Here is a 26484-nt window from a genome sequence, read left to right on the forward strand (position 1 = left end):
TCAGGCTCAAGTAAGTAGTCCCCCACTGAGTCATCCTCCTTTACTGACTGCTGGATCATGCCCTCATGGACATGCATTAAGCACCACTCTACACATGACCGGGCCAGCCACCCCAAGGCCTCACCGCTTGCACCTCCTCTGCAGGCTTGTTAACCACAGTGAGAATGACTTGGCTGTGAGCTCTTTCTACGAACCTCTCTCAGTGCCTCAGTTCCTGGATCTAAAGCATACCTCTCTCACAGGCTTACTTAACAGGAGGACTGGATGATGGAGGGACTTCTGCAGCACGACCTGGGGTTCAGGAAGTGCCTTGAAGCTGTTGGTGACTGTCCATCATCCACCTGCCTCAGCCCCCCTGGCGGAATTCTGCTTGCTTATTAACCAAACTTTCTTTACCAGACATTTTTTCTGCCCTTTCTCTCTCTCTTAAAATCTACCACTTGCTTTTCTGTTTGTTTTTACCAAGAAGGAACTCAAATGATATCTGCTCAGTGAATGTGCTGTGAACCCCTGGGACTGAGGATAGGAAGGGGCTGGGGTGACAGGAATTTCTGAGCCAGTGGAGGCTGGGGTCTCCAGGCACCCATGTGCTTGGAGGCTTGCTGGAGGGCCCTCAGAATAGAGGTTTCCTCTCAAACGCTTTTCCAGCTGCAGGCCGTGGGTAATGAAATCAGCTCAGGAAGTCCTAACCAGAACTGCCTTTGAAATGAAATTGAACTAGAACATGCTTGGGAGAAGGTGACTTTTCTTTCCTAAAACTTGTCTCAGCTCTATGTGTGTGTATCAGGTTTTCATATAAAACACATTTTTAAATTATAGGTCTTGGTCAGGAAAGTTTGGAAAATGCCATTTTACTGACAGGCAGAAAGACATTATACAAAGAGCCTGGGCTTTTGAGTAAGACTGAGGCTCAAATCCTGGCTCAGACTTTTACTAGCTGTGTGACCTTGGGGAAATTACTTGCCCTCTCTGACCTTTGGCTTCCTCATCTGAAAAGTAGGGGTAAAGAAAGGTAATGTGTGCTTGTTCAGCATAACCATAGCAGGTAATTTTTGTTTTTTTGTTTTAAAATCTCAGACCCATTTAGGAATCTGATGAAAGACGCTTAGCCCAGAAAAATGAGCCAGTGCGCAAAACATCACCCCCCCCACCCCCCGCCCCTGCCCCCCGCCCTGCCCTTCCTTCCTCCCCAAGAGCACTCACACAGTGGAGCTGCGGTGACTCCTAGTGGACAGGCCCTGCTCGGCCCTCACCAGTCGCTGGTAGGAGATTCCTGTGGCCAAAAAACCCAAAAGAGCAGTTCATGAATTTACCTGTTCCTTCATCAGTCATGGCCCTGCTCCTTGGAGGTGCTGGCACTGGGAGTTCCCAGATGAAGGTCAGAACACGGGGAAGATTAGACCCCTGGCCTCCAGGGCCTCTAACAGTCTGACTCCCAGCCCCCTCCGTGGCCCCACCCAACCCACAAAGCTTCAGTCTTTAGGAACTGAGAGGCAGGGCACCCAGGGAGGAGACTAGGGACCCTGAAGTGGCCTCCCGCTGCCCACCTGGCACTGATTCTGCCACCTCTCCAGGTCCCGGCGTCCTCCTGCAGCTGAGCCGTAGCCCCAGCAGCCCCCACCCCCACCCGCCTTCCCTCAGCATCCCGGCCCTGCCTCGGGGGACCCTCAGTATTCCGCGGTCCTGCCTGGCGTTGTCCTCCTCTGCGGCTGAGTCTGCACCACGGATCCCATCCTAGCCTTCCTTTATGGCATCATCCATCTCTCCATCTCCCCTGATTCAAAGATGCTGAGAAGAAACAAGCCAAAGTTTCCCTTTTCCCCTGAAGCTTAGTTCTGTAGCTGGAAAGTAGGTACTCGGTGCCGTGTCAACCACAGTGAGGAGACTCCACGACACCTGGTTCTTCTCACCGAGGGGGCTGGGATTTGGCGGCGGAGGGTGGGGGCAGGCAGTCCCCCTCATTAGGGTTTGGACAGCCTCACAGGGACTCTGCTGGGCGTAGACTGGGTGAGAGTTTGGAGCAGAAGGCAGCCTCCTGGGGGAGTCAAAGCCACGACTGGGGTTAGAGACGGCTGTAAGCAGAGGGCTGTGACTTTTGTTTTGTAAGTGGTCAAACATTTCCAATTTGTGCTATTCTAACTTGAGATCTGATTTCTTTGATTTCGGTGCCTTTTGTTTGATGTATCTTTTATGTAATTGTCACATGTTTAGATATTAACGTTATATCTACTTCCACAGGGAAGTCCCTGAAACAGAGGTGATGACTATCAGGACTCAGGACGCCACCTAGTGGCCGCCTACAGACATGACAGAAAAGTCCCCTCTTTGCCCCTTCAACCCCAACAATGTCCCTGGCCCTCCCATGTTTCCCTGCCCTCCAATCTCCCGGACTCCAAAACACACAGACATCAAAGTCTTCTCTTGATCTGTCCACACTTCTATTTTAAATACCATGTAGTGTTCTTAACAGGCAACCCACACCCCATTGATCTGTCATGCCACACCCCCGCCGCCCTGTTCTGCCCCCGTAGACTCAGGCCAGGCTGGGGCCACAGTCCAGGAGGATCTGTGGGCCACTTTATCCTTGAAGCCTGCTGTTCTCTGTAGTCTACAGGACAAGGAGCATTCTCTAACATCCTGTTTCTCCACCTGCTCATCTTAGGGGCTTTCCTGGTGGCTCAGCAGTAAAGAATCCGCCTGCCAATGCCTGCCAAAGAAGGAGACATGGGTTCAATCCCTGAGTCAGGAAGATCCCCTGGAGAAGGAAATGGCAACGCACTCCAGTATTCTTGCCTGGCAAATCCCATGGACAGTGAAGCCTGGCAGGTTACAGTCCATGGGGTTGCAAAAAGTCGGACACGACTTAGTGAGTAAACAACAAACAATCACATTTGGGAATTATGGCATCATTAGCTGGGAGCTGCTGTTGGCTGATGATGCTCTGTTAGTGGGTGCTGTTTACAGAGTGATTGGCAAGTGCTGAAGAGCCCAGATTCCAACAGCATCAGCTGAAACTCTCTACCCCTCCCCCAAAGACACCCATCAAATCCCCCTTCCTTGGCTTCTCTTGATAACGAACCTCCACTTATTGGAGAGCCTCATGGCAGTGGGTGCTTCTCTCCTCTTTGACCTTTTCCCTGGGCAACTCAGCAGACACGAACAACTTTCTGAAACGGTCTTACTTAGACCAAGACTGGCTCAGGGCTGAACAAAAAAACTCACCTAGGTGGTTCTGTGTCTGGGCTTAACATGTAGGAAATCAAAAAGGTCCCCCGATATGGGCAAGGGATGTGTCCTGGTGAGTGAGAGCTGATGGTGGGCGGCCATGGTGAAGTGCAAATGCCTTGTCCAGGCACAGGAGTGCCCTCATAACTGAGCTTTGTTTACCCAACTGAGCTTCCCTTCTTTTTATTTTTTAAAATTTATTTATTTTTGATTGAAGTATAGTTGATTTTTGGAGAAGGCAATGGCACCCCACTCCAGTACTCTTGCATGGAAAATCCCATGGGTGGAGGAGCCTGGCAGGCTGCAGTTCGTGGGGTCGCGAAGAGTCGGACACGACTGAGCGACTTCACTTTCACTTTTCACTTTCACACATTGGAGAAGGAAATGGCAGCCCACTCCGGTGTTCTTGCCTGGAGAATCCCAGGGACGGAGGAGCCTGGTGCGCTGCTGTCTATGGGGTCGCAGAGTCGGACACGACTGAAGCGATTTAGCAGCATAGTTGATTTACAACACTAAGTTAGTTTTATGTGTACAGCAAAGTGATTCAGTTTTTTTTTTTTTTTCAGGTTTTTTCCATTATAGGTTATTACAAGGTATTGAATATGGTCCCCGGTGCTACACAGTAGGTCCTTGCTGTTTATCTGTTTTATATATAGTGGTGTGTAACTGTTAATCCCAAACTCCTAAATTATCCCTCCACCACCCCTTTCCCTTTTCTAAAGTGATAACTGGAAATGGCCATTCTGCATAGGACAGCTGACAAAGACAGAGGCTGAGTGACAATCACTGCTGGTGTCACCAAGCAGGAACTGGCACCACGTTAATGACATTCTTATGGAACGTCCATGCTGAGGACACGACGTGGCGCCTGGTCATTGTGAGGCAGAGTCCCCAGGGCTGACACGAGGCAGGGGAGGCTCAGCCTTAGCCACACGGCTGTCCCAGGAGATGATCCTGGCTTCCTCCTCCTGACCCACATCGTACCCTGACACGAACACTCCTGGCTACTGGCTTCCTCTTATGCTTTCCTTCCTTCTGGGGTTCCCTGGACAGCAGCCATGGAACTCTCTCTCTCTCACACACACACACACACACACTCCTTTATCTGTTCATCTGTTGATGGGCACTTAGGTTGCTTCCGTGTCTTGGCTACTGTCAACACAGCTGCTATGAACACAGTCCTACTTTTGATCAGGAGGCTCAGAGAGCTTCTGTAACCTGTCCAACGTCATCAGCTAATAAGTGACAGAGCAGAGTTCTTTGTTATCCAAAAGCCCATGTTCCTGCTCTCACATTTGACTTAATAGCTAAAGCAAGAATCATCAGACTTTTCTGAGTCCTAGTCGTCTCATGCACAAAACAGGAGCAATGCTGCTTTTCCCTCATGCTCTGCAGGGCTGGGGGCTGGGTGATACAATCGTGCAGGTCTGGGTGCTTTGAAAACTGAGGCGTGACTCACACATATGATGCCCACTGTCGCCCATCAGGATGACAGACCAACTCTCAGCAGGCAAGTGCTGTGTTCTGCACAGCCAGGCAGGCACAGAGTAAATACTCAACAAACATGCGGGCTGAACCCAAGGGGGCTGTGGTGGGTGGGACCCGGAAGTACTGACGTGAGGCTTCCTGCCACCCAGATGGAGGCAGTGGGCGACCCTATGGCGGGGGTGGAGTCAGGAAGAAGGGGGAGGTCTGCAGGCTTGATAACCTGCCCACTTCCTCTGCCACCCAGCCACATCAAAGTGGGATAAACTGTTTCACTCATCTCCATGGCAACTGACTCCACAAGGCCGCATGGGTGGAGGGCCCAGCTCACCAAGTCCCTGTCATCTTCTCCCTGTGACCTTGCCAGGATCCACCTACTAAGATAAAACCACTCTGAACCCTCCTGCCCCAGCAATGGGAAATCAAAATAGGCCAGCATTATCCTCGCAGACTGCTGAGAGGGAGACACGACTATCCTCCCATTTTACAGATGAGGAAATTGAGGCTCCTATGATGTGAAATGTCTTGCCAAAGGCCCCACAGCTCCAGAGTTGTAGGGACCCCAAGATGGTCTTGTGCCAAGTACTGGTAACCACCAAGTGATGCAGCCTCAGCCTCCTGCACAGAGCTCAGTGCCTGGTCTCCCCTTCCCCCTACTGCCTCCCTCAGCTGGGTTACTGCGGGTGGAGCTACTAAGCAGTGAGGCAAAACTATTACCCACCTGCCTTTACCAAATTACACCAAAGCACTTCCTAACTGGACTTCCCCGGTGGCTCAGTGGTAAAGAATCCGCCTACAGTGTGAGAGCCACAGAAGATGTTGGTTCACTCCCTGGGTCAGGAAGATCCCCTGGAGGAGGATAGGGCAACTCACTCCAGGATTCTTGCCTGGAGAATCCTGTGGACAGAGGTGCCTGGTGGGTTACAGTCCATAGGGTGGCGGAGTCAGACACGACTGAAGTGAGTTAGCATAGTACAGCATAGCACTTTCTAACTAGCCCACCTAAGGGTTAAGGAGAAGAAGCTAATGTGGTTGAATTTACTACTTGCTATTAATATTAATGAGGGGTCAGGTTCCATGAAATTAGAGGCTTACTTGTGGATGTGAGATGAGTGCTTTTTGTTCACTATAAAAGATAATGTCATGGAAGCAACCTAGATGTCCATCAACAGATGAATTGATACAGGAATTGTGGTACATAAATACAATGGAATATTATTCAGCTATATAAAAGAATACATTTGAGTCAGTCCTAATGAGGTGGATGAACCTAGAGCTTGTTGTACAGAGTGAAGTAAGTCAGAAAGAGAAAGACAAATATTATATATTAACGTGTGTGTATGGAATCTAGGAGATCCAACTACTCCATCCTAAAGGAGATCAGTCCTAGGTGTTCATTGGAAGGACTGATGTTGAAGCTGAAACTCCAATACTTTGGCTATCTGATTCATTGGAACTGATTCACTGGAAAAGACCCTGATGCTGGGACAGATTGAGGGCAGGAGAAGGGGACAGAGGATGAGATGGTTAGACGGCATCACTGACTCAAGAGACATGGATTTGGGTGGACTCCAGGAGTTGGTGATGGACAGGGAGGCCTGGTGTGCTGCGGTTCATGGGGTCGCAGAGTCAGACATGACTGAGCGACTGAACTGAACTGAATGGAATCTAGAAAGACAGCACTGATTAACCTATTTGCAGGGCATCAGTGGAGATGCAGACACAGAGAACAGACTTGTGGCAACGGTGTAGGAAGAAAAGGGAAGGACAAAAGGAGAGAGTAGCATGGAAATATACACATTACATGGAAATATATACTATATGTAAAATAGATAGCCAGTGGGAATTTGCTGTGTGACCCAGGGCGCTCAATCCAGTGCTCTGTGACAGACGACCTAGAGGGGTGGGATGGAATGGGAGGTGGGAGGGTGGTTCAAGGGGGAGGGGACACATGTATCCCTGTGGCTGATTCATGATGATGTATGGCAGAAGCCGGCACAATAATGTAAAGCAATTATCTTCCAATGAAACATTTTTTTAAAAAGATAATGTCAAAGGGTTTTCTCCCCACTGTGTGATGTTTCATTCTCCTATATGATGTTGACTAATTTTGTATCTAATTCTGCCATCTTTTCGTGGCTTAGATGAGAAATTAATTTCAGTTTCTGACACCCTCCTTTAAACCGCCTCTCCCACCTTCCTGGCTAGTTCCCTCAGTAAGAGTTGGAATGCGTCTTTGACACAGGCTCACTATGCATCTGTTTGAGTTTGAGGCTTTTTAACTGTTTGAAAAGGATTGTCTGGCAAGAGCAAACGGTTTCCTATTTCGGTTCTGCTTCCCCTGGAAGAGGAGGCGTTGCTGGCATGGGCAGCCTGGCCTGAGCATCCCCCTCCAGCACTTGCTTGGTCCCCAGCACACCTGAGCCCTCATATGCTCCCAGAGGCAAGATCCAGGGGAAGACCCTCAGCAGTGAGTGGCTAGGGTTCCACGAGCCCTCACTGCTCTGAGTTCAAAGACTCTCACTCCATTTCCATCTCCAGCTGCTGCTCTGCTTGGCTCTCCTCTCCCCAATAGAACCCCGGGTCCCAGTGTCTGGGCCTCCCCACAGCCCGCCTCTCAGCTTCACATCTGTTTGCTGGGGGCTGCTGGGAGCTGAGTTCCTGCTCAGTTGCCCACAAAAACATCTCAAGGCATAGCGTGCGGGCGGCAAGAGGGCAGCCAGCTGGTTCCACTTGAAATTGGGAAGCGGTCTCCCTGCACGCAGGTGACAGCCCTCCCCCGGACCCATTTCAAAAAGAATGTCATTTAGATCTCAGGCAGAGACTGAAGGTCCTGCCAGGACATTTGCATTTTAAATCCTTTCTGTCCTGTTACAGAAAAGAAGAAAAGCTTTGCCTTCTCATTAAAGGAATTCTGGTCACCACCAAGAAGCCCAGAAGCAATCTAGATCTGTTTGGGGGGATAGTGAGGAGGAAGGGAATGAAAGAGATTAAATTGGTTTGTTCATTTAGGGTGCCTGGGAAAGCGAGGTTGGCCTACTTGTCTGTTTATCATGTGCCTCAGCACCTGCCTTTGTCCAACCATTCTCTTGAGAGCCTCCCTGATTTCTTGATTTTTCCATGCGAGCCTCTGTCAGGAAGTGAGGCTCATGCAGTGTGGAGCTTTTGACTGAAGGACACATAGCCTGTACCTATCCAGGCCCTTAGTGACTGTAACAGCAGCTGATCGGCTGGGCAGACAGATCAGCTGATAGGTTGGAGGAAGATAGATTAGCTGATTGGTTGGGCAGATGAATAAGCTGATTGTGTTACATGCTAAGTTGCTTCAGTGGTGTCAGACTCTTTGTGATCCTATGGACTGTAGCCTGACAGGCTCTAGGCTCTTCTGTCCATGGGATTCTTCAGACATGAATACTGGAATGCGTTTCCATGCCCTCCTCCAGGGGATAATCCCAAAAGAGGGATGGAACCCCACTTCTCTTACATCTCCTGCATTAGCAGGCGGGTTCTTTACCGCTGACACCACCTAGGAAGCCCCTGATTGGCTGTGAGTGAAGTCGCTTGGTCTGTCCAACTCTGTGACCCAATGGGCTGTAACCTGCCAGGCTCCTACGTCCATGGGATTTTCCAGGCAAGAATACTGGAGTGTGTTGCCATTTCCTTCTCCAGGGGATCTTCCCCACCCAGGGATCGAATCCAGGTCTGTCTGCATTGCACGCAAACGCTTTACTGTCTGAGCCACGAGGGAAGCTCTGTGGTGGAATCAAGCCCAACCTCATTGGTTGGGGGCAGACAAATGAGATGATCAATTGGGAAGGGAAGTCATAAATTTCTCCAAAGCACTTTTCATATAAAGCTTCAGTCTGGAGCTTTCTAGGGTCCATTAATTACTAGGGAATAAGATTCAGCACATCTGTTCTGTGTGTATTTAATGCCCATGATCAGACACTTAGATACTCTAGGTACTAAACAGAGCCTGGGGCATATACAGATTCAAAAGAATAAAACAAAAAATGGGATTACAACACACATAGTATTTGGGGGCCTGCTTTTTTACTCAACAAGTTACTAAACGTCTTTTCATCTTAGTAACCTTATTTCTATGATATCATTTTACTTAGTTACTTATTTTTGGCTATGCTGGGTCTTTGTTGCTACTCTGGCTTTCTCTAGTTGCAGCAAGCATGAGCTACTCTCAAGTTGCGCTGCGTTAGCTTCTCATTGTGGAGGCTTCTCTTGTTGCAGGGCATAGGCTTCAGCAGTTGCAGTTCCCTGGCTCTAGAGCACAGGCTCAGTGGTTGTGCCGCACAGGTTTAGTTGTTCCACAGAACGGGATCTTTCCAGATCAGGGGTCAAACCCGTTTCCTGCATTGGCAGGTGGATTCTTAACCACTGAGCCATCAGGGAAGCCCTATGATCTCATTTTAAATGACCGAGTAGGATTCCACCAAATGACTCTGGTACAATATATTCAACTATTAATATGTACAATATTTAGGTTTTTGGGAATTGGCAGATTATTAAAAAGAATGCAGCAATGAACACCTTTGTAGCTAAACCTTTGCAACATCCATAATTATTCATCAGGTTATAAACTTCTAGGAATGGAATTTCTGGGTGAAAAGATCATTACTTTTAATGCTTTAGAGGACACCCTCCCGCCCCACTTCCTGAGCAACACTGGTATTTTTGTTCTATATTTAGGTTTACCAATTTGATAGGGGAAAAAGCTGTCTTCACTATTTAGCTCTGGATTTTCTTTACTACTAGTGAGGGTAAATATTCTGGAGGGGTGTTGCTCAGCTGTAAATGGTTCTTTCTGGATGTGCTTGAATCATATCCTTGTATCGATACTTCCATTGGTGTGTTTGCTTTTTTTTTCAGTTGACAAAAGAACTCTTCATGGGCTTGATATATTGTTCGTTGCAAATATTTTTCTTAGTTGCTTATTCACTTTCCATTTATGGTGGGTTCTGCCATAGAGAAGCTTTCATTTCATGCTCTCAAATCTGTCAGCCCTTTATTATTTGTGCCTTGGGTGGGGGGACACATTTGCCATCTGTTCTCCACTCCAGGCTCATATAACCTATTTTTCTTTCATTCCTTTCATGGTCTTGATTTCCACGCTTAAACATTTAATCCATCTGAAAGATATTTTTATGCTTGCACTAGCACTCAATGCTTTTTGAGATAGAATTTTAACCTGTCCAATTCTCAGTCCGTCAATTATCCTAATACCATTTATTAAATGACAATTTTTTTCATTACTGACTTGTGGAGGCTTCTTTGTCATATAATACATTTTTATACACTTAATCTGTTCTGAGACATTCTATTTCATCCCATTAATTTATCTATTCTTATAACAACACTGTACTATTTTAATAGCCATAGCCTTATAGTACTTTTAAAGACCCAGTAGGGAAATATTCCTTTCTTACTTTTCCCTAAGAATACAGAAAGAAATACATAATAAATGCCACTGTAGAGCATTTATTCTGTTCAATAGACTTTATTTTGTCAAAATTTTAAAGATATTGGTATTTTTTATCACGGTTACATTTATTTCCGTAATACTGGATATTATTACAATATTGACTCAATCCAACAAAGTCTCTTAAATTCTTCATCCTTCAGTAAAGTTTGCTGTCTCTGTGTAGGTTATTCACATTTCTTTATTTATTTTATATTTTTAGTTGCTATTGTAAATTATTTTTTCCCATTATGTTTTCTTACGAGTTGATGCTATTATATGAAAAAGCTCTTAGCTCCCTGATTATTAGTTTGACATTGCTTTGGGTGATTCTCACAGTCTTGATAGATAACCAATTGTTTGAACTCTGCGAAATTAAAATTTTATCTTCTCTGGAAGAGGAAATATTCCTTACTTTTGTCTTTTTGCATAGGCAAAATCGTATAAGCACAAAGAGGAAAGTTGTTAATAACAGAAATGCTTCTAGTATTTCACTATGGGTTGTTACCTTATTAAGGACCCTTCCATATATTAATAGTTTCCACATATTGGAGGGGCTTTGAATATCAGGAATATGGATGTTGAATTTTTTTTTAAACCAAGATATTTTTATTCAGAATAGATACTGAATTTTATCAAATGTTTCAGAGGCATCTACTAGGATGTTTAAGTGACTACTCCTTTGAGCCACTGATATGAGGAATTACTCAAATGAGGGGCCACCTGTCAGTAAATTGTACTTGATTACATTTTTCTTGCTCTTACAATAGCTTTGTTAGACCTTGTTTCCATGTTGGTGAAAGTCCCAACTCTTTTTGAACTTCCCTGGTGGCTCAGATGGTAGAGAATCTGCCTGAAATGCAGGAGACCTCGGTTCAATCCCTGGGTTGGGATGATCCCCTGGAGAAAGGAATGGCAACCCATTCCAGTATTCTTGCCTGGAGAATGCCCTGGACAGAGGAGCCTGGCGGGCTACAGTCCATGGGGTCGTATAGAGTTGGACACGACTGAGGGACTAACACTTTCCCTTTCCAACCATTTTTTGGCACCAGGGACCAGTCTCATGGAAGACAATTTTTCCACAGATTGCGGGGGAATGGTTTCAGGACAGTTCAAGCATATTACACTTATTGTGTGCTCTATTTCTATTATTATTACATCAGCTCCACCTCAGGTCATCAGGCATTAAATCCTGGAGGTTGGGGACCCCTGTGTTATGGCACCTGCAGTTTCTCAAGGACCCTGAGTACCACTTGCCCACACTGTCATGGTGTCCGTCTGCCTGTTCATTCCTGGCACCAGCCACCTTCCCTGGCCAGAACCTAGTCCATCACACATATATCCCCCTATCTGCTCTGGGGTAAAGAGAACAAACAAGGGCCTCTTGTCAACACTGTGGCGGCTTCTCTGTCTGAGCTGGGCAACCTCAGAGACCAATCCCTTGGCAAACCGGAACAGAGGCACAAGCCATGAGATGGGGTTTCCTTGACCTGAACCTCTGCTCAGCTCCCCCTGAGAACTCCTCCTGGAGTTCCTGCTGGTGTTCATAGCTTTCAGTCTTCTGGTGTTGATGTAGACGTGGAGCACGAGTGCCGTATGAAGAGGGACTCCAAGGTTGTGAGGCGGGCCATGGACAGAGATAAGCTGAGGGACGCGAGGTGAGGAGGGTCCTAGCCCAGTTTCAGAAGGGCGGGGAATCTCCTGACCTGTAGGGTCCCTGTCCCACGTGCTGGCCGCCTCCATACTCACCTGGGGCCTTCAGTTCAGCATCGATGAAGGTGAGCAGTTCCTGGCAGATGCTGCAGTAAGGAACCGGCCAGGTCAGGAATCGGTGGTAGGTTCTGGATGCTTTCAGAAGGAGGTCTGAGTCTGGCGGGAAGTGTGGCGTCTGGGGTGGAGAGGGAGCGGTAGGCAGAGAAGTCCGGGTGAGAAAAAGTTCACTGATATTCCAGGGCAGACCTGGCTTCTTTCTGGAATGTTCCACAAAGGGCACACCTTTCCTGGCAGCAGTGTGTCCCAGGGAGAAGGCGGGCAGAATTGAAAGTTACCCACAAGAAGTGAGTTACAGACGGCCAGGTGAGATGGTGCCCAAGGATGTCTCTACGACAGGGGCCTGGCTTTCACCAAACAAAACAATTTACCAAATTCTGAAAAGCTGTCCCCTTGGAGGTCATCGTAAATGGGGCCACTGCTGCTACGGAATGGTCTTCAGGGCTAAATCGTCTTTATTTAAATATCCTCATGAGAGGCAAATGTTTATTCTTTGAAGTGGACTGACTCAATGTACATGGAGTCATCTGGTGCCACTGGTCTGGTGAACAGGGGGTGACCGCACTGGGGGAACTGACCACTGGGGGTACAAAAGGAGGTGGACACCACATCTCTTAGCAGAACCTGTCTGTGACTGGGACCAGGCTGTGACTGCATCCCTTCCGTGGGTCCCCAGATAGTCCTGACACGATGGTGTCCATGGGGAGTCACTGGAGGTCTCTCAAATGGTCATCTGAAGCCATCAGAGGGGTAACACCCATCTGCAGTGTCATCGGTGGACAGCTTCTCTTGCTGTGCCTTTATCCTCGGAGCTGTGAGGGCTCTGCCCGCCCCCCCCCCAGGAGGCTGTTCTTCCCTTCCCTCCCCCGCAGCCCCCAAGGCTGGCCCATCCGGGAACTTACACAGAGGAGAGTGGAGTAGAACAGCAGGGCCAGAGGGGCCAGGAGGTCATAGGTGCCCTTCTCTTGGACCTGTGTGGAGGACAGGATGGGCAGGGGCTCACTCATGGGGTGCACAACCCATTAAGTGAAAAGTAATCACAGGACAAACTTTCAGAAAATAAAAGTTAAAAAAAATCCCTCAATATCCCCTTTAGCCACGGCTAATATTTCAACTTACCGCTCCCTACACCACGTTTCTCTATGTATTTTCCTTTGCAAAGTTGTAATCATTGGGTATGTATTTTTACACTTCATGTCTTTTACATACAGTATGATAAACGGATTTCTGTCTTTCTACATCATCTCTAAGACCACCTTTATCCCCCTCCTGGTTACACAGTTATCTATTATTTGTGTTGTATATATGTTTTCTAGTTTGTTGTTGATCTTTTAATTTTGTGGAGTTTTTAAAAAGTCTTTATTGAATTTTTTATAATATTATTTCTTCTGGTTCCTTTTTTATGTTTTGTTTTTTTGGTCACAAGGCATGTGGGATCTTAGCTCACCGATGAGGGATCAAGCCCGCATCCCCTGAATTGGAAGGCAAAGTCCTAACCGGGGAAGTCCCAATTTAATGGATTTTTTAAAAATGTACATAAATTACAAACATTAACTTTTTCCTTTCTGGATTAAAAAAGTTGAAAATAATTTTTTTCCATGTTCTTTGGCCACATCCTGCAACTTGCAGAATCTTAGTTCCCCAGCCAGGGAATGAACCCAGGCAAGAACAGTGAAAGCACTGAGTTCTAACGAGTGGGCCACCAGGGAACTCCCTAAAATTTTATAATGTATTAAATTTTGTTTCTTCTCTTGAGTACTATTCATCATTTTTATTAGCTGTATAATACTCCTTCTGGTAGAGCTCCATAATTTATTAGCTTTGTTTTATACACTTGAAATTATGTATTGCTATTCTAAGTACTCATGCAATGAAAACTTTTGTGCACACTCCTATAATTTGGATTATCTATCTATGACAGAGTTCAAGAAGTAGAATCAATGGTTCAAAGACTATAACCATATTTATGATCTTGGAAATATATTGCCAAACTGCTTTCCCAAAGAATTTTGCCATTTATAATACCTTGTATGTATGAAAGTACCAGTTTCACCATGCCTTTCCCTGCAAGGGTTATTTCAAAGTTTTTGCAAATTTGCTAGGCAAAAGCTGTGTCACTATGGCTTTCATTTGCATTTATTTTATTATAACTGAGGCAACATTTTCCATATTGTTTACAAGTTCTGTTTCTTCTTTTATGAGTCATCTCTTTGATAGAGCTCACCCACTCCATCATAAACACACATATATACACATGATTTGGAATTCTTTGGTTAAAATGCTAGTGGTCTCCCCACTCATTGTGGCATTCATGGGGGTTGAAGAGGCAGAGAAAGGCACGCCACCTCTGCTGTGGCTGGTGATGTCAGCAGGATGAAATTTAGAATTCTCCTTCTCTTTCACCCTGAAGAGACTATGTGTCCAGCACATATGCTGCTCAGCTGGCCCCTTCTATTGGGTTAGTTAAAAAGTTCACTTGGGATTTTCTGTAAAAACCCACATGAACTTTTTGGTCAACCCAATACAAAATTGTCCCCTATTGCTACACAGTGGTTGTTCCTTTATTTTTTGGTTCATAAGATAAGCAACCTCGAGGTGGTTTAGCCATTCTAAGCTGGTCTGCTTGTGGCCAGGGAAAGCATCAGGTAAATGGTGGTGGCAGAACTGGCCGTGGGTGTCTTGATGAACCAAGGCTTTCTTCTCACAGGTAAAAAACCAGCTGAGAAAGACATGTGTTTTTTAACGTAGTCATGTATTTCTTTCTTCTTTCTTAAAGAAGAAAGAAAGGAAAACTTAAAAAGAAACTCTTACAAAAAAGCAAGTCTCTGTAGGGACTTGTGACTGCTCTGGAAGTCTAGCCCAAACCAGCTTTAAACCTACTCTTCTTTAAGTCATAAAAGCCTATTTATTGAACTGTTGGGCTTCCCTGGTGGCTCAGTGGTAAAGAATCCACCTGCAATGTAGGAGACGTGGGTTCAATCCCTGGGTTGGGAAGATCCCCTGGAGGAAGAAATGCAACCCACTCCAGTGTTCTTGCCTGGAGAATCCCCATGGATAGGAGGAACCTGGCAGGCTGCAGTCCATGGGGTTGCAAAGAGTTGGACACAATTGAGCGAGCAACTGAGCACGCATGCACATTGAACAGTTAGAGGAGGTCTCGGTTTACTTCTCCAATCAGATCAATTTTCACTTTTGTGTTTTTGTTCTCATGGGACTTTTCGAGGAAAGGAATTTGGCAGAGATTCCTCTCTCCTTTGTAGTCAATCCTTTGATTTATAAGGAGCGGGTGGGCTAAGTCACTTCAGTCATGTCCAACTCTTTGTGACCCAGACTGTAGCCTGCCAGGCTCCGCTGTCCATAGAATTCTCCAGGCAAGAGTACTGGAGTGGGTTGCCATTTCCTTCTCCAGGAGATCTTCCCAACCCAGGGACTGAACTGGCGTCTCTTATGTCTCCTACACTGGCAGGCAAGTTCTTTACCACTAGTGCCACCTGTGACATAGAAGCACTGTCTGTCTTAAGAAGCAGCGTCAACTTGGGCCCCCGGCTCACACAGCACGCGTTCGTAGTGAAAGTACGATGTCCCTCTCCTGAGGACTCAGATCCACAAGTACCGCTGAAGCAGAGAACTCAGGCTTCCAGTGCCTCCAAGCCCCCTGGTAGTCCAGGCACCCTTGAACTGACCTTCAGAACGTGCATTCTAAGTCGCTTCAGTCGTGTCCGACTCTGTGTGACCCTGTGGACTGTAGCCTGTCAGACTCCTCTGTCCATTGGATTCTCCAGGCCAGAATACTGGTGTGGGCTGCCACTCCCTCCTCCAGGGGATCTTCCTGACCCAGCCACTGAACCCATGTCTCTTATGTCTCCTGCTTTGGCAGGCGGGTTCTTTACCACTGAGCTACCAGTGGACTCTACAAGGCTGACCCAGTGCCACCCTTCAAAGCCAAGCCGAGCCCTCACCTCTCGGGTCTTCTGCAGGATCTGCTCCAGGAGGATAAGGAAGTGGCCCGGGTCCCTGCTCACCAGCTCCTGCAGGCTCCAGCAGTTCAGACACAACCCAGCTGGAAAGGGAGAAGAGGCTAGGTGTCAGCTCAGGGTTGGAGAGAATTGGGCATTCCTGGGGCTGCACTGGGGCATTACCTTCTGATGGGAGAGTCTCAGAAAATTCTAGACCAACACACTGGACCCTATCAGGCCCCATCTAGATAATAGTAAGCTTCTTCCAGGAGACAGGAGGTTCAAGTGACACAGAGGGGCTGGGATCCCCCTTAGAGGCCAAGGAACAGGCCACCACTCTGCTCCTTGTCCCTCCAGAGAGGATCAGCCTGCCCACAACCTCTGAGATGCAGGGAAGGGGGACAGGAGCAGAGACAGTTGGAGGAACAAGGACAGGTGCCCCATAAGCTCCATCCCAGGGCACGAGGCTAAGTCTGTGACAGCCATGGGACCTCCCGGGACTACCAGGTGGTGGAGCCTGGGAAGGGGAAGCACCATTCATTTCTGTTTTAAAAGTGACAATTAGCACTTTGTCACCCTGTAACTTCCCCAGACTTAGTTTGTCAATCTGCTTCCCTGCAGTCAGTAAGGGTAAACCCCCAAGTTAAAGAGGCGGTCATGGAGGCCTGTGTATGTGTGTGTGAGACAGGGGGAAAAGAGCAATGCAGGCCCAAGTGGCCCCCTCTTGTGTCTGAGCTCCCTCCAAAGTTCTGAAGGCCCTGACGTTGCATTCCTATGGTCACAGGTTTTGGTAACTTTTGCCAAAGTCGGACATCTTTGCATTCTTTAACTTAACAATGGCCCCTCAATTCTGTAAACTTAGTCTCCTTAAAACCTGGGTGGGAGGCCAGAAGGAAGAAAACTGCCATTTATTGAGCACCTACTGTGTACCTTTGGTCATGTACGGATGGGAGAGTTGGACATAAAGAAGGCTGAGCACCAAAGAATTGATGCTTTTCAATTGTGGTGCTGGAGAGAAGACTCTTGAGAGTCCCTTAGACAACAAGGAGATCAAAACAGTCAATCCTAAAGGAGATCAATCCTGAATATTCATTGGAAGGACTGATGCTGATGCTCCAATACTTTGGCCACCTGATGCAAAGAGCCAACTCACTGGAAAAGATCCTGATGCTGGGAAAGACTGAAGGCAAGAGGAGAAGGGGGTCAGCAGAGGATGAGATGGTTAGATAGCATGACTGTCTCAATAGACATGAGTTTCAGCAAGCTCCAGGAGATAGTGAAAGACAGGAAAGCCTGGTGTGCTGCAGTCCATGCGGTTGCAAAGAGTAGGACACAACTGAGCAACTGAACAACAAAAACTGTACCTATAAGTTGGCAGGCTTTTCATACATCACCTCCATTGAGTCTCCCATCCTCTCCTTGGGAAGGTGGTTCCTGCTATTATTATTCTCATTTTACAGGCAAGGAAGTTGAGCCCTGAGAGGCTAAGGGACTTGTACAAGTTCCTACAGCCCATGAGAGTCAGCTGTAAGTTGGATCTGCTGAACTCCAAAGGCCAAGGAAAGCTTCTCTGAGAACGTGTGGTGTGAGCTGAGACCTGAGTGAGAAGGAGCCAGATCTGCAGAGTTCTGAGGGAAAAATACCAGGCAGCAAGTGCAAAGGTCCTGAGGTAGGAAGGAACCAGGCGTATTCAAGGTACACGGATGTCTATCTCATAGGGCAGTTAGGGAGGCAAGTGAGATAGGGAAAATCTTTAAGAGCATAAGGAGATATTAGAGTTAGGCACCAGCCTTGGAGACACAACTGCCCTAGTCTATAGATACCCCCGTTTCTCTGTCTGGGGATCACGTGACATGGAGAACTCCTACTTTCTGAAGGTCTGCCAAGATTCTCCATTGTTTTATGGGCAAGAGAAGGATGAGACTCTGGAGAGAACTAGAAATCAGGTAAAATGGGAGAATTCTGGGGAGGGCTGTTCATGGGGTCTTAGCTGCTCTTTTGAAATCAGCAGCTGAGTGTCTAAGCAGACCTTAGGGAGGTAGGCTTCCAGCACCCGAAGAGGATGAAGAAGACACCATGGGGGAGAGGAGAAACGGCAGCCCCCTGACCCAGGGCAACTCTCCGTCAGGTGCCCTGCTGCCGAGCACCTGCCTACGTGAGGTCCGAGTCACGCAGACAGGGTTGGAACCGGAATCTGCCGGCCCGGGCCTGGCCCAGCGTTCCCTGCAGCCCCTCAATGCGCCTCCTCCCCTGCTCCCTGGGAACCTACCTGACCAGGAGGTGGAGCGGCGGCTGAGGCTGAGCCCATGCAAGCAGCGCTCCAGGGCGTGCTGGATGCGGTCCTCCGTGCATGTCGTGGCCCCTTGCTGCATCCTGAGTCATCGCCTGTGTGGGAGACAGACGCTGGTCAGTCTGGAGACCCTCAGGCTCAAGGAGCACATGGCCAAGCAGGGCAGCCAGTGGAGACAGCGGGCACTCCCAGCCCTGTGCCGTCAGTCGGCTGCCTCCGGGGCTGGACCGCCCCTGGCTGTGCTGCTCAGAGAGGCAAGACAGGGCACTCAGGCCACCCGACAGCACAGGCTAAGGAAGTGAGGGGTCGGGGGAGGAGGGGAGTGGAGATGTGTGGGCCCCACAGGCAGGGGTGAGTGTCTCCAAGAGCCCGGGGAGTGCCCAGGACATGGCCAGCCCCATTGCTGGGCAGGAGGACCTCAAAGGAAAAACCAGCATCACTTGGGGGACTTTCTTCTGAATTTCCAGGCTTGAGTCCCCCAGCCTCCAGGGACGGGCAGGCAGGGAGCCTGTTCCTGATGACCACATCGCTGAGATCCCCCTCAGTGCGTCAGGGGCCTTCCGCCTTCACAGGCGCCCCACGCCCACCACACCATACCGTCTGCTCAGGTGCCCAGGCCCTAGGCACCCAGTCCATTCCTGCCCTCACCTCCACTTTGGCTGTTTTCCTTTGCTTTCTCTGAGGCTTAGCAAAGTTACCAGTTATTCAAAGACCTTCCTTGGCTTAGTCTTTCAGAGAACCACTTCCTCTTTCCTGCTGACGAGGGACAGGGGTACTGAGCTCAGGCTGGAGGGCTGCTGAGGAGATCTAAGAAGGGGTTTTAGCAACAGATGGGCAATGGTGCCAAGGGCCACATTCTGAAAGCCTGCAGCAGGGCCAGCTTCACGTTGAAGCATGGGCTCCTGGGCCCCCAGGGAAGCTGTGACAGGTCACCTTGTCAAGGAATAAGCCTGGTGTTTGGCATCAACAGACTTGGACTCAAATCTCCACTCTAGTATTTGCTAGTCATGCACTAGGCAATGTCTTTCACTTCTCTGTATTTCTGTTTACTTAGCTGTAAAATGGGTATGACAAGGTATTAAGCCTCCAGGGCTGTTGGGGAAATTCAGTACCAGGGTGGATGCACTGAGCAAGCTTTCAAGACAGGAAAGCTTTCCTGCTACAGTCTTTTCCGTGATCCCTCTTTCCTAGGGAATTTCCCTGCATTCACCCTGTCCAGGCTGACTCCACAATTGGCCAGTCAGGCCAGGTCACAGAGGGAAGCCGAGGAAGCAGTTGTCCAGCTCTGTGGAACAGGGGATGGACCCGGAAACCACAAGCAGAAGTACAACGCTCAGAGCTGAGCCATGCAAATGACATGCAAAGACGCAGGACATCCTGGCCTGGACCCTGTGGTCAGCTCACAGAAGCCCAGCAGGCAAACCCTCCCACTTCCCTAGCTGGGAAGGAACAAGACACCAAGGGAAACAGAAGCCCTTTGTGAGTGGCTCAGCATCACCTCACTTCAGTGATGTCCCTGGGATGGCATGGGGGTGGGCCTCCTGGGAAGCAGTGCGCGTGCGTTCTTTCCTCCAGGGATTTACTAATCCCAAGGCACTAAGAGTGGCCCCGCTCTAGGGGTAAAGAATTCACCTGCCAATGCGGGAGACGCAAGAGACGCGGGTTCAATCTAGGATACTAGGATGAAAAGCTGGACTGGAGCTATTTTGCGGATTCTTCACTTGGCGGGCCTCCAGCCTGGTGAGGGAAACATAGCAGTAAGAGGCTGAAGACTGGACACTTTGGGGGGAAGCCAGAGGGAGCGTGGGCACTCTGTAGCACAGAGAGGTTAAACAACTTCCCTAAGGTCACACAGCTAGGGGTGGCAACCCAGACAGTCTGGCTCTGACTGCTCCTTGGCCCAGTTAGATACAGCTGCTGGGAGAAAAATAAAATTTTTTGTTAACTACCGCAGCGAGTGTACTCAGTTAACTAACATGATCTTGCTTTAGGAGACTTCCATTCCCACCACACGTGTCTATATTAGCTGCCCACTGCAGGCCTGCCTCCTCCAGGAAGAGGACCAGGGCCCCCAGAAGCAACAACCTCGGCTGGACCAAGTGATGACCACGATGGCTCAAGGGGACCAGGTGTTCTCAAGCTCAGAGCGAAGGCAGAACCTGCTGTGTTCCCGTTCCCTTCGCTCAGTCATGTCTGACTCTTTGTGACCCCATGGACTGTCGCCTGCCAGGCTCCCCTGTCTATGGGATTCTCCAGGCAAAAATACTGGAGTGGGTTGCCATTTCCTCCTCCAGGGGATCTTCCCTATCTGGGATCAAACCTGTGTCTCCTGCATTGGCAGGTGGATTCTTTATCACTGAGCCATCCCGGTGAACTAAGTTTAAAAATCCCTCCGTCCAATTCCTGCTGCAACAGACAATCTGGCTGTGTCAGGAGGCAGGAAGGAGTGCCCTCCGGTGTCCCAGCATATCTGACGCAGAGGCAGGACGCAAATGCACATCCTCAGCCGACATCATGTCTGCCGCCGCCCCATCCTCAGAGCAGTGTCCTGGGCTGCTGACAGTGGATGCACGGACGCCGAAGGCTGCTCCCCACCACCCCGTCCAATGCCACGGGCCAGGCTTCTCCCCGTCTCTGGGCCCCGAGCGACTTTCCCATCTCCAGGCCTCCGTGTCTTCGGCTGCTCATTCGGAGACAATCAAGACCTTATCCTCAGGGCACTGGGCAGTCTCCCTGGTACCCTGAGGCCATCTCGAGCTTGACCCAGCTCTTCACAGAGGCAGGACCTCCTTGAGGTGCTGGGTCCTGGGAGCCGAGGGATGGAGGGATGGGAGCCTGGCAGGGGATCCTGGCAGCCCCGGGGGGTTAGCCCAGCACACTGCGGTTCACAGCCCAGCCCTCTGGCATGCTTACTTCTGTGATGAGTCAGTCATCAGCCGCCTTTGGTGACTTGTCAGCAGAACTCCAGTGGCTTTCGGGTGGAGATGAAAGGGGAAGAGGGGGTACCTCTCCCTCCCTAGGATGATGACTTTTCTCAAAGGCTTAGTGGGCAAGGCCTGGCTTCCCCTGGCATCCCCCTCCTAACCCCCCAGCCCCCAGCCCTGCCGCCTTACTACCAGGAGGTCAAGTTGTGAAATTCCAGCTGCTGCCAGGAATGGGAATTGCCCCCCTCTTTCACCCTCAATGGGGTAGTGTTGAAACACTCAACAACAGGGCCTGCCTCCACCTCCAAGTTCCTCTTCTGAGCCAGTAAGGATGAGTCCTCACTATGGACCTGAGCAGGACAGTGAGGCCAGTGAGGCCAGTGAGGCCTGATGGCTCAAGGGTGTGGGGAGCAGGCGCTGGAGGGCAGAAGGAGACCACCTCTTCTCATGATGACATGACCCCACGATGCAAGACAGGAGGCACCTCCCCTCATGGGCAGGGTCGGCCTGGTTTCCTGATGCAGCCCGCCCCACATGCGGCCAGGAAGAAAGGTTCTTTTCTTGAGGGATTTAGTGGAAAACGGCAGAATTGTGGAGTCTACATCTCCTAGAGAGGGAAGTATGGGCCTCCAGGCTCTGGCAACACTCCACACTGCTTCCTTTGTGTTCTGGAATATTCCAGGCCTGTGTTTTGAAGACTTAGCCCCATAGGTGGACATATGAGAAACACCAAGGCCTGTGGTGCTGAGCTGACCCCACTGCTTTGGTCCTGGGCCAGCCCTCCCTCTCCCCCTTCCTACGGTCCTCTGAGGCTTCATCTCCCTTCTGTGTCACCAGTCTCCTCCTTATGTCTCTTTGTAAGGCAGAATCTCTTCTTTGAACTAATTTGTAAAAATTTCACTTCCAATACAGGAAGGATATACCAGAAACCAAGGAGACTGGGGTGAGATGGAAGGGGCAAGGGAATGGGATTGGGGAGTACGGAGGAGTAGCTCTTCTCTGAGGACACCTTCATATATGGCTTCAGCTCCTGGAACCATCGCAATATTTTACATATCCCAAATGAAATAAATAGAGGACTTCCCTGCTGGTCCAGTGGCTAAGACTCTGTGCTCCCAGTGCAGGGGGCCCAGGTCTGACCCGGGGTCAGGGAACTAGATCCCACATGCTGCAACTAAGACTCTGTGCAGCCAAATACATAAATAAATTAAAACAATTTTTGTTAATGAAATAAATCAACCAGGATCTGGGGAGGCGCGGGGGGAAAAAGTAGGAACCAAACAACAAATTACCTTAACTTACTAGTAAATGATTAGTAGAACCACACTGTAAGGAATGGGGAATACAGAAACTAACCTCAGTCACTGGAAAACAGTACTTCCACTGCCTACTGTAAGGCTAAAGACAAAAAGAACCATATATGAATACTGCGTTCTGGTTACTAAACTTGCTTCTTACAGAGATGTGGGTTATAAATCCTGAAACTCCTTCATGTGTATGTTGGGTGTGTGTATGTTCAGTCATGTTTGACGTACGACCCCACGGACTGTAGCCCACCTCCTACTACTGAAGCCCACTGCTTTGTCCATGGAATTTCCCAAGCAACAATACCGGGGTGGGTTGCTGTTTCCTTCTCCAGGGGATATGCCCGATCCAGGGATCAAACCTGTGTCTCTTGCATTGCAGGTGGATTCTTTACCACTAGCACCTGTACGCTAGGACCGAACAAATTAGCAAACAGATCACAGATAATGAGAGCCAGTTTCTTACTGTTAGAGAAAGAAGTTACAGATAAGGAAAGGGGTAAGTCTAGAATGAACCACCTTCTGGTGTAGGACTGGAATTGGAGAAATCACTATCAACTCATGGGTTTTAATGTCTACTCAGGTAGACACGTATCTGTTCAGTTGCTCAGTCGTGTCTGACTCTTTGTGACCCCATGGACTGCAGCATGCCGAGCTTCTCTGTCCATCACCATCTCCCAGAGCTTGCTCAAACTCATGTCCATGGAGTCAGTGATGCCATCCAACCATCTCGTCCTCTGTCATCCCTTTCTCCTCCTGCCCTCAATCTTTCCCAGCATCTGGGTCTTTTCCAATGAGTTGGCTCTTCACATCAGGTGGCCAAAGTATTGGAGCAACAACAACAGATGGATACAAATAGAAGTGAAAAAACCATTTGTGTGGACTATGAATTAATATGTGTACCTATATTTTCTAGCTCTGTCTGTTGAGAGAGCCTAGAAACAATGACTTCCCAATAATGATAAGCACCTCCAGCACCCAGACCTTGGTTTCTAAATATCATTTTCCAATCAAAGGAACCAAGGCTTCTTAGACAAACAGCTGATTTTAGGATTGGGGCAGGAAATATAGAAGATAAATCTGGAGGCTTGGTACATCTTGTAGAACCAGAAAATAAGCCAATATTTAGAAAAAGATGTGTGCATGCTCAGTCGTGTCTGACTCTTTGTGACCCCATGGACTGCAGCCCACCAGGCTCTTCTCTCCACGGGATTCTCTAGGCAAGAATACTGGAGTGGGTTGCCATTTCCCCCTCCAAGGGATCTTCCTGACCCAGGGATCGAACTTGCATCTCCTGTGGCTCCTGCATTGGCAGGCAGATTCTTTACCACTGAGCCACTGATGGGGAATGTTAAAAGGCATAGGAGCCAACTTAAAGGAGCTTCTAATGGTCAAAGCCAGGATAGTCCGAACAACTAAATAATCAAAGTGTTGGATAATAATTCACAGGATGAAATAAATACCCATGAGTCTACACTAATGTCATAAAGTATAAAGTAAAAAAAAAAAATCAATAAAGAGAAGAGAGAAAGTACAGGTCTTCTTCACAAAAAAAGAATTCCAGTTAATAAATGTGACAGGAATGAGAGAAATACAAAATGACTGTTAGACCAACACCACAGTTCTATTACAGGCAAGACCCACCAACAGATGCTAAAATCTATGAGTGACAATCTCAGCGAAAACAGGATATGTACAGAGTTTTTTGAGTATTTTCCCCAATAAACTGATCAATTACGAGAAAAAATACTGTCACAGAGGAGAAATCCAGCCCTGCTTTAACTTCAGGACTAAATTTAATATCACCAATAATAACACACCTCAACATCATGTATCTTCCCATATCCTGATTCGAGTCACTAAGAGAGACACAGCATCACTTCTGTGGGATTCTTGCCAAAAATTCCCAACCACACAAACCAAATCATGAGTAACCATTCAAAACCAAACGTAGGGACTTCCCTGGTGGTCCAGTGGCTAAGGGTCTGCACTTCCAAGGCAAGGGGGCATAGGTTCGAGCCCTGATCGGGGTAGTGAGATCTCACATGCCTCACAGTGTGGCCAAAACAAACAAACAAAACAAAAGAACCGAATGCAGACAAATTCTATAAAATAATTCACCAAAGAGTCAAGGTCATAAAATATAAGGCAGGACTTAGTAACTGTCACAGACTGGAGGAGACTAAGGGGATGCAAAAGCTAAATGTGATGTGGGATCCTGGACTCGATTCTGGAACTGAAAGGGGATATTAGGGGACACTGGCTAGAATTCAAGGATTTGGATCATTACCATTTCCTGGTTTGGATAATTGCACCACGTCACATAAACTGCTAACATTAAGGGAAACTTGGTGAAGAGTATGTTGTTGCTGTTGTTGTTTATTTGCTAAATTGTGTCCGACTCTTTATGACCCCATGGACTGTAGCCCGCCAGGCTACTCTGTCCATGAGATTTCCCAGGCAAGAATACTGGAGTGGGTTGCCATTTCCTTCTCCAGGGGACCTTCTTGACCCAGGGATCAAACCCACATCTCCTTGGCAGGAAGATTCTTTACCACTGAGCCATCTGGGAAGCCCTGGTGAAGGGTATACCTGGGTGTATACAATACTTTTTAATAGTTACATGGGCTTTATATACCCTTTGTATATCTTTCCAAGTGGGTATCCAAAGCTTCACTGCCCTTCATGAACTTGATTAGATTTAATGAACAGTCACAGGTCCTAATTATTTGTGGGTGGACTAGTGCAGAACTGGCTGCCTCAAAATCCCCTAACCTCATGTTCCTAAACTGGAGTTGAGAATCTCTAGGGGTTTTAGAGGGTCTCTGAGGCCTTTCTGCAAGAATGCTTAAACCGTATTTTCATTTTGATGGCAATTAGGAAAAATTAGTATTTAATAGTTAATACAATGCTGAAGCTGAAGCTCCAATACTTTGGCCATCTGATGTGAAGAGCTAATTCATGGGAAAGACCCTGATGTTGGGAAAGACTGAGGGCAGGAGGAAAGGGGGGTGGCAGAGGATGAGACAGTTAGATAGCATCACCCCTCAGTGGGTGTGAATTTGAGCAAACTCTGGGAGATAGTGGAGAACAAAGGAGCCTGGCGTGCTGTAGTCTGTGGGTCATAATGAGTCAGACACTACTTAGTGATTGAACAACAACAACATTAATATATTCTGGAATATCTTGATAACACTATGACCAAATGTTACCATAAAATGTTGATGCATTTGTTTCTATCATCAATTTGGTGTCCCCTAAAAGGACAGTGTTGTTAGTGTCTGGGAGAGCTCAAGGTTGTGCATAATGGGTTAATAAATGAAAAATATTTATAACAGTGCCTGATACATAATAAATATTCAATAAATGTGATCAATTAACTATCAGGGTGCTTTCTCAGTATACACATTTCAACTCCAGGTGGCTTTGAGATCAGGCTAAGAAAACACTCCCTGGATGACTCTGATGTACAGTAACATTTCCTATTTTACAAATACACTCATACTCATCCCCACCACACACATGCATCATACACTAGACCATGAGACTAGAAAGGCACCTTACAGACTATCTAGTGCAACTCTCCCATTCTACAGACAAGAAAATGGGGGCTCTGAGCCATGAAGGACTTGCTCAGGTTAGAGAGTGGCAAATCTCGTATGATCCAGCAATCCCTCTCATGGGCATATATCCAGACCAAACTATCACTGGTAAGGATGCATGCACCCCCTATGTTCATAGCAGAGCTGTTCACAATAGCCAAGACATGGAAGCAACCTAAATGTCCATCTACAGATGAATGGATCAAGAAGATGTGGTTCATATATACAACGGGATGCTGCTCAGTCATAAAAAAGAATGAAATCATGCCACTGTCAGTAACATGGATGGAACTATAGATTATCATACCAAGTGAAGGAAGTCAGAAGGAGAGAGACAAATAAATGCCATATGGCATCTCACTTATGTGTGGACTGGAAACTATGACACACATGAACTTGTCAATGAAACAGAGACAGACTCACAGAAATAGACAATAGGTTTGTGGTTGCCGAAG

The 26484-nt window shown here is 47.9% G+C and overlaps 1 protein-coding gene across 1 annotated transcript in view; it reads right to left on the reverse strand.

Moving 5' to 3' along the window:
* PIK3R5 (phosphoinositide-3-kinase regulatory subunit 5) overlaps positions 1-26484 on the reverse strand; it is a 72461-nt gene that overhangs the window by 7543 nt on the left and 38434 nt on the right. The window contains exons 2-6 of the mRNA XM_068976906.1: positions 18179-18294; positions 15913-16013; positions 12856-12924; positions 11933-12071; positions 1204-1273 (exon numbers count right to left, since the gene is read on the reverse strand). Of these exons, the coding sequence (XP_068833007.1) occupies positions 1204-1273; positions 11933-12071; positions 12856-12924; positions 15913-16013; positions 18179-18281 (482 nt within the window). The 5' untranslated portion in view covers positions 18282-18294. The remainder of the gene's footprint in view (positions 1-1203; positions 1274-11932; positions 12072-12855; positions 12925-15912; positions 16014-18178; positions 18295-26484) is intronic.

The sequence above is a fragment of the Capricornis sumatraensis genome, chromosome 8, assembly GCF_032405125.1.
Source record: "Capricornis sumatraensis isolate serow.1 chromosome 8, serow.2, whole genome shotgun sequence".
NCBI classification, from domain to species: domain Eukaryota; kingdom Metazoa; phylum Chordata; class Mammalia; order Artiodactyla; family Bovidae; genus Capricornis; species Capricornis sumatraensis.